The following is an 8502-nucleotide window of genomic DNA, read 5'->3' as shown; positions in this document are numbered from 1 at the left end:
ATCCTTCCACCTTTCTCAAATTCAAAGCTTATGTTTAAACTGAAATTCGTGGTACTTTTTGGATGAAGTCACGATAGAAAGAACGAAAAGAGAGAAAAAGAAATCCTGACAAACTTTTTTTAAAATATCCAGGTCAGTTGGGTTAGGTTTGAGCTGAAATTTGCGTTTGGATTTGTTGGGTTAAAACATGGTTCCTACAATCCCTTGCTTTTGGCATTCTTTTTCATTTTCTCTACCTCGTGTAAATGTAAATCCCCATTAATTTCATGACCTCAATGTCACATATTTTTGACGAGAAATAAGAACCAAAGGAGACGAAAATTTGTGAGAGGAAAACGACGCTCTAGCTGGAAGATCGCAGTGGGTGGAATTTGTAAACGAATGTGTTGCTTTGCATGAGTAGTAGTAGTAGAGTTCGTAGCAAATGCTTAAATGGTTAAATACATGCAACAAGCAAACAATTCCAATTTCTTGATCATACATTGATGTTCACCGAGACAAACATATTGCAGTTTCCATTTGCAAATGACTATCCCAAATAAGTAAATATACATTGACAGAGAGAGTTGCAACAAACAAAGGAAAATGTAGATTTTCTCTACTTAACATAGTAAGGAAGGTTTATGACATAGAGAAGGAAAAATGCCCAGGTGACACCAGAAATCCCACCAAAGAAGAATCCTCCAGTGAACTTGGCCCAGCCATCTGCAGTTTGCAACTGGTCAGGCACCTTCTTCCTTCCAGTCAAGGTTAGACTTGGGGCAATTGATGGCTCTCCTTCAGTGAAGGATGCAGCTCCATACATGGTCAAGCAAATGCTTAGGATTACGATCAGACCACCTGCAGCCAAAGATCCAGCAGCACCTGCATACTCTGTGTTCCTCAGTGGACCAGCCTTGACAAATGGACCTACGAGGAGGAAGCCATGGGCCAGCCCCACCTCGATTCCGCGGAGAAGTGGACTGACTGCTGTCCTGTAGGCGGGGAGGTTGGACAGGTACCATGCAATCAGCGGGCTTGATGTAACGGGAGTCTCAAGACTTCCAATGAAGGGATCGCCATTGATTGGTTGAACCACTTGGTAAGTTGGCTGCAAGATTTGAACAAAGGATGTCCTTATTATGATTTCACATGAGCCCTTTTTATCCATTTCAATTTTCCACTACAAGTTATAACTTTTGACATAACAGAAGTACATGGTCAGTAACTAACTGGTTGTGCTCGGAGCATCTAAACAACAATAGTACTAGCTAGACATGGTCAACAAGAAAAGGCAGGCAGGAGAAAAGAATACTTCTTACCTTGTCTGCTTGAACGGCTTTGACAGTGAAGCTTCTCTTGTTGGGCGAAACTCTAAATGGAGCTCCAGAAATGCCTCTGGGGATGACAAGCCTCCTTCCTAGAGATGAGGCAAGGCTGCTTTTGAGCTGGCTGGCCATTGGAGAAGCAGTAGTGGCCATTTGACTGCCTTCTTTTTTCTTTTGTTAAAACAGCTTGGAGTATAGAGTGTCCAAATATGCAAGCAACACGAGGAACGAGTTAAGCTAAAAGAGTATCTATTGCTTACAAACTTGTGGCTGTTATTGGTGATGTCTCAAACTTGTTCAATGTCCATTGGAGGGATTTCATTCGTAACCTTATCCATAGCCCTATCTACAATTGCAAAACGTGTTGACATGGTGAGGCTAAGGAGATTGCTTTTTTAGAAAAAGAAAAGAAAAAAAAATTAATGAATGAAAAAGTTAGGGCAAACTTTAAAAAAGTTCACTCAAGTGATTTCTTTCTTCTTCTTCTTTTCATATAGAGAAATGAATTTACTAAAAGATCCCCAATCACAAGAACAAACTATATAAAAAAAGATACAAATGTTTTATGTTTCTTTGCATGGTTTTTAGTTTACCATTTCAGTTCCACATGATTGCGAGGAAAAGTTCTTAGGAAATCTAATGTTTGTTTCTAGGAAAATAGAAATCTAGTGAGTTTCATGTGACTACTTATTAATTTTATTAGCTAAAACTAAAGGGAAGAATCTGATTGAAAATCCATTGAGACATTATGGATCTAACTAATATTTTGATTTTATAGTAATTATAATAAATATTATCCATAACAATTTCAATGATCGATTCTCTAGTAAAAAATATATTTTTCAGTAAAAACCTTTTTTTTATTCATGAATTTGAATTTCTTTTTTTAATGAAAACATGTCTTCTTTATCAGAATAAAAGTTTTTTAAATAAAAATTTATGATAGTTTCAATAAAAAAACAAAAAATAAATCATGCATCTATAATTTCTACACAACTAAATGTAAAAAAAAAAAAAGAATGATTAATTTGAGAAATTAAATAAAAAATAACTAAAACAAATTTTATTCTCATTGTGTTTTCTTGAAAAAGTCTTTGAAAAATTTACATATTAAATTCATATATAATTATTCTTAAAATAATTATTAATATTCTCATAAAAGAATATAACCATATTTAAAAGTTATGGCATAACTAGACAATTTTATAAATATAATCTTGATAATATTATTTGAAAAACTTTTTAAAAAGAAGAAAATAGAAGGGGATTGGAAAAAATTCTCTTAAAAATATGGGTCATGCACTATTGAGCTTAGTAGGATATGTTCGTGTATTGGTCTAAAAGCAAAATGCTCAAATGTGTTTGGGCTTGTAAGTCAGGCCCGCACATTTGGCTTGTGTTTTTTTAAAAACATATATATGTGTGAACAACACGTTATCCATCTAACTTTTTAAAAAAATACTATTGGCAACATGTTTACCTGAGTAGACAACGTGTCATCTTCTATTTTGTTCTTCAACTACCACTGATAGCTAAATAGTTGGGATTCAAGTATTGGACCCCCAAAACTCATATTTCAACCAATTTTCACCAAAGAAAATACATCAATAAACTCATTTTTTACCCTGAATCACCTATAATCACTTTAAAAACTAAAATCCAAACTAAATTCAAAAAAATTCATAAAAAAAACAAACTTCATATAACCCATTCTACTTTTTCTAGCATTTTTTAAGGAAACAAAAAAAACACCTTTCTTGAACTTCTCTCTCTAACACGAATTTATTGACACTAAGATTAATATTTTTTTGTCCAATCAATTTTTTTATGGCTTAAATGTGATCCATCATGCCATTTCTCTCTTTTCCCTAATTTTCAGTTGATTTCTCTCTACTTTCTTAACATGCAGGGACTAAAGTGTGAAAAAAATAAATTTTAAGACTAATACATAAAATCATAATTTTGTTTTATTTTTAGTCAACTGAGTAGCGCGCGGGTTGCACACACGCACGTGGCCTAGTGGTATTTTTCAATGATTTCTGATGTTTTCTATCCTAAGATCAATTTCAGTGACTCCTAATTTTACAAGATAGACATTTCAGCCCCTGTTGCGAAGTCCACCAAGGTGCGACAATTAATATAAGAGGTTTTAAAGGATATGAATAGTAGGATTTGAATCTGTTGAAGTTAGACCACGTGAAAAGCCTAGAAAACACATTTATAGACCAAATGGATAAGTCCAAGCCTAAAAAAGATGTTTGGTCTTGCCAAACGACATATCTAACAAAAACAAACATAACTTTTGATTTGACTATTGGATCATGCTTAAATTTTGTCAAAAGATTTTACAAGTTCTATTCTATAGTGGATCAGATGGCTATAACCAACTAAGTTAGAAAGGCTTCCAAATTACATTTAAAAGATTTTATTTTTTAAGTTTTAGTTTTTTCATATTTAATTTTGGATTTTGGCTTTAAAATTTCCTATTTGTTTTGGATTCTATTTTCTTTTCTAGTTAAGGTCAGAGATAGACCATTTAAGCTATTGTAAAACCTCTTTTATGATGTATATATTGGTTGAATATTTTTATTAGAAAAATAACAATGTGGCTCGGGTTTTTGTTTAGCCTTTTTTTTATTTTTTTATTCTTATGTACTTTGATTCCTAGTCTAATTAGTTCAAGTTGTGTAGATTAATATTAGAGTTCAACGATCCTAATGGTTTTTCAAATATGCTATTAAATAATCATTGCTAAAGGTCATAAAGTAGAATTGGTTATAGTGGAAGGGAACATTTTTTTGTAATGGAGGTTCTCCTCAAGAATAAAATGTTCCCAAACTAATGGTTGGGGATTTATAAAAGTAGGTTATAGAATTAACTTGTCATTTAGCATATCGGGATCTATAAGATCTTGAGATGAGAGATGAGAGATGACAATTACATATCCAGTTTTGAAAACCCATATTATAAGCTAGAGCAAAGAAGGTAGCCTCATAATTGAGTTGAATACCATAGAGACTTAGGTTTTTTGGTAGAACTTCTTGAGTTTATGGGAATCCTACAAGTTGAGGGATTCATTGATTGGTTATATGAAGTGGAAATAAAGTTTTTAGTACAAGAAAGATTTGGAATAGATGAAGGTGAGTTGATCACCATCATATTAAAAGGGGTAAGCTTTTTTATAATAGGAATAGTAAAAAAATTTCATAAAAGGCGAGGAAAACCTAAGATTTATGATTAGAAGGAAATAAAGAATAAGATAAAGGATTATTTTCTTCCTTTGAGGTTCACTTAGTCCTTATACTGATGAATCCATATATTGAGAAAAGGGGAGACAATTTTAGACGAGTACACCAGGAGTTCTACCAACTAGTAACCAAGAATAACATTGTCAAAAATAAAAAAGTGGTTAGTAGCGCGATACTTAAGTGGGTTATGGTAGTCCTTATAGAATGTTCTTTATTTTTAGTCATTATAGATAATTTTGAAGGCTTAAATAGCTTTAGCCATAAATAAACAGCAAGTTAAATGAGTTAATAAAGGCACTCGAGTAAACTAGAGTATCAGAGGTGTGTGCACCAATTACTAATGGCTAACTAGTCATTCTAAACCCACTCTTTATTGAACTATAGTTCAAGGTTTTGGGTCTATAATTAGATATTACAAGTGTAGTGAGCAGGAGCTTCATACCAATGAGTTTTATAAGTTAGTAAGTCACACAAACATGAATCTATTAATAAAAGATAATCCTCGAGAAAGAGAGTTAAGCCACTAGAGAGATTTTTATTATGATAATGTATTGAAAATGTTTTATATGTGATGGCAGTTCAACCTAAGTCATCTAAAAACGTTTGTTGACTCTTAAAGATGATTTAAGTGAAGATTTGTTATGCATTAACATCTTTCATATGATGTGCATGATTTAAAATTCACACGCACACACATATACAGCATAATCATTGACAATGGCAACTATAAAAATGTGTTATTTAAAGAGGCGGTTAAACAATTATTGCTCAAAACAAACATCCACCTTAAACCCAATAAACTAACTTGGTTCAAGAGAGAAGGCAAGGTAATTGTAGATAATGATGTTTAGCTTTTTTTTCTTAAGCCATAAGTATATTGGTAATACTTAGTGTGATGTAATGTCTATAGATGTATGTCATATATTGTTAGACCAGCTATGATAGTATGGTAAGAGTGTAGTGCATGATAGGTAATGTAAGGTAATGCAACACATACACCCTCAACATCAAAAGAAAATGTATAGTATTAATGCCTAGAAAAGAGAGGGTAGTTTTTATGGCTGAGCCAAATAAGAAAAAGAGTTAGTTGACTATATCTTGATTTTTAAAGGAGGTAGATAATGAAATAGTGGTTTTTGAATTGATGCCTTCGAGTAACCCTGTTGATGAAACTATTGACAGTACTACAAAGGCTTAAGAAGTATTGGTTGAATTTACATACTTGATACCTAAAGAGTTGAATCAAGGCTTACCTCTAATGTCAAATCTTTTAGCACCAAATCAATCTAATTTTGGGTTCAACCTTGCCAAATAGTTTAGCATAAAGACTCGATTCTAAAGAGTTGCAATGTTAGGTGATAGAGTTGTTAGAGAAAGGGTATGTTAAGGAAACTATAAGTCCCTATATAATCCTAGTTCTTCTGGTATCGAAAGAATATGTCATATAGTTTATACATATAGATAGTAGACCCATCTACTAAATCACTATGAAGTATATGTACCTTATACCATAATTAGATGAGATGTTAGATTAGCTAGTTAGTTCTAAGTTCTTCTCTAAAACTGACCTTAGAAACGATTACCACTATATTCAGATCAAGCTAAGGGATGAGTCGAAGATGGCGTTTAAGATGCAGCATTGGTTAATGACTAGATGGTGATGTCATTTAGACTATCCAATACACTATGTATCTTCATTTAATTCATACATCGTCTGTTGAGGGCCATTCATGGGCAGGTTTATGATGGTTTACTTTGATGATATTTTGATTTATAGTCCATCATTAGATTATATTTAAAGCATTAATGAGCTATTTTAGATATATAAAGGCACGAGCAACTATTTATAAATGACAAGAAATGGGTGTTCTTTACTAATACTGTTATTTTTTTTGGGTTTTATTGTTTTTGTTGATGGTGTGTATGTTAATCAAGCCAAGGTGGAAGCTATTTTGGAGTGTCCCACTTTTAAAAACATTTATGATGTTAAAAGTTTTCACGAGTTAGCCTATATCTATAAGCAGTTCATTCATAATTTCAGTTTTTTTTATTTATACATTATAGATTGCTTTAAAGGGCACACTTTCTAATGAATAGAAGAACTGAAAGCCAACTTTTAATTAGTGAAATAAAAGATTATTGAATCTCTTCTCCTAGCTCTTCCTAACTTTGATAGGTTATTTTAGGTGAATTATAATGCTTCAGGTTTGAAGATTGAAGGTTTTCTTAGCCAAGAGGATCATCTCAAGGTATTTTTCAATGACAATCTAACAAGTTCCAAAAAGAACAACTTTATGTAAAACCTTGAGTTTTATGTCATTATTGAGTCATTAAAATATTAGCGACACTTCTTGTTACATAAAGAGTTCATACTAATTGTTAATCATGAGGCTTTGAAGTACATCAATGGGCATAATAAGTTGAGTCATCGATATGCTAAAAGGATGTCCTATCTTCAGGAGTTCACTTTTTCCTTTAAGAACCAATCTAACAACCTTAGCAAGGTAGATGATGCACTAAAAAGGCTCATATTCTTCCAAACACCATGTACACCTAGATTATAGGGTTTAATACTTTTCATGAGTTGTACCTAGAAGATCTATCATTTAGATATATTTATTTTGAGTTATCAACTAGTGCTAAGCGAGGTGATTATATGCTTGTTAATAGTTACTTGTTTTGCGTTATATAATTGAGTATTCTTAGTTATGTCTTTATGAAGTATATTATTTGTGAGTTATATTAGAATAGTCACTTCGAGCATATTAAGATGTTGGCCTTATTATCATCTAATTATTATTAACCTGAGATGTCGGGTCAAATGTTAAAATTTATGAATAGGTGTATCACATATAAGTGGTTTGAGGGTTCTTTCATTAATGTTGGTTTGCTCACTTCTTTGTCCATACTGGATGCTCATTAGTTAGATGTTAGCATAGATTCATGTTTGGTTTGTCTTGTATCCAACATGCTTAGGAATCTATTTTGGTGATACTTAACAAGTTCTTTAAGATAGTCTATTTTCTTGCTTTTAGAAAGATCGTGAATGCTACCTAGATTATATATTTTTACTTTAAAAAGGCGGTTCATTTCTATGGGGTTTTGAGGTCCATTACTTATAACCAGGATACCAAGTTTATAAGAACTTCTAGAAGAGTTTATGGAATAAGTTGAGAAATTAATTGGATTTTATCAATGCCTACCATCTTCAAACAAATAGACATGAAAAAGTGGTGAATTAAAGATCAGGGAATCTACTATAGAGTTTAGCAGGAAACAAACCACATAAATGAGATCTTACCTTGTTAGAAGATGAGTTTGCTAATAACATATCCAAAAAACAAACCATTTAGCTGAGTTTTTTTTTTTTTTTTGGCCAAAATCCATCAAGTATATTTGAGTTAGAGCCTATTATTCATGTTGGGATTTTGAGTGTCCAAGTTAAAAACATGACATATTATCTTCATGAAGTGCATTGTCAGGTCAAGCATATGATTTTTTACAGTCATACTAAATACAAAGCCCGAGTAGACAACCAATGTAAGAAGGTCACTTTTGAGGTTGATGACTTGGCATGGGTAATTTTTACTCATGTTTGGTTTCATGTGACATAGTGTAAAAGGATTCAAGAGATGAAGATTAGTCTTTGTAAGGTGTTGCAGAAGATCAATGGCAATGCCTACAAACTTTGTCTTCTTATATAACTAAAGACCTTTAACATCTTTAATATGTAGCATTTATTCTCATGTTTTATGAATGGTTAGAACTCGATGACAAGTTCCCTCAAATACTAGGAGACTGATGTAAAAGGTTCTAGAGGATTTGAATATTCGAATATGAATTTATTACAATTAGATCACATAGAAATCTACCAGACTTATATATGGATCAAGTGGGCAACTCCAAGCCCAATAAGAGGTTTAGTCATGTCAAATGACCTGTTTAAT

At 32.3% G+C, this 8502-nt stretch overlaps 1 protein-coding gene across 1 annotated transcript; it reads right to left on the bottom strand.

Annotated features, from left to right (window-relative positions):
• Positions 1–452: 452 nt before the first annotated feature.
• Positions 453–1704, bottom strand: LOC7463368 (photosystem I reaction center subunit XI, chloroplastic). Its single transcript, XM_002320526.3, has 2 exons — positions 1302–1704; positions 453–1090 (listed from the first exon to the last, which is right to left on the bottom strand). The coding sequence occupies exons 1-2, from the start codon at positions 1458–1460 to the stop codon at positions 599–601; spliced, it is 651 nt and encodes a 216-aa protein (XP_002320562.1). The 5' UTR covers positions 1461–1704; the 3' UTR covers positions 453–598.
• Between the last annotated feature and the right edge of the window lie 6798 nt (positions 1705–8502).

Source organism: Populus trichocarpa, chromosome 14, assembly GCF_000002775.5.
Source record: "Populus trichocarpa isolate Nisqually-1 chromosome 14, P.trichocarpa_v4.1, whole genome shotgun sequence".
Taxonomy (NCBI): domain Eukaryota; kingdom Viridiplantae; phylum Streptophyta; class Magnoliopsida; order Malpighiales; family Salicaceae; genus Populus; species Populus trichocarpa.
Note: the sequence above shows the minus strand (reverse complement) of the source record. Positions and strands in the feature narration are given on the sequence as shown.

Bases quoted from the DNA above. Each gene is read 5' to 3' on its own strand.
- LOC7463368 (XM_002320526.3), bottom strand. From the start codon at position 1,460: ATGGCCACTACTGCTTCTCCAATGGCCAGCCAGCTCAAAAGCAGCCTT. The intron at 1,091-1,301 runs GTAAGAAGTATT...CAAATCTTGCAG, and splicing joins AAGCCGTTCAAGCAGACAAG to CCAACTTACCAAGTGGTTCA.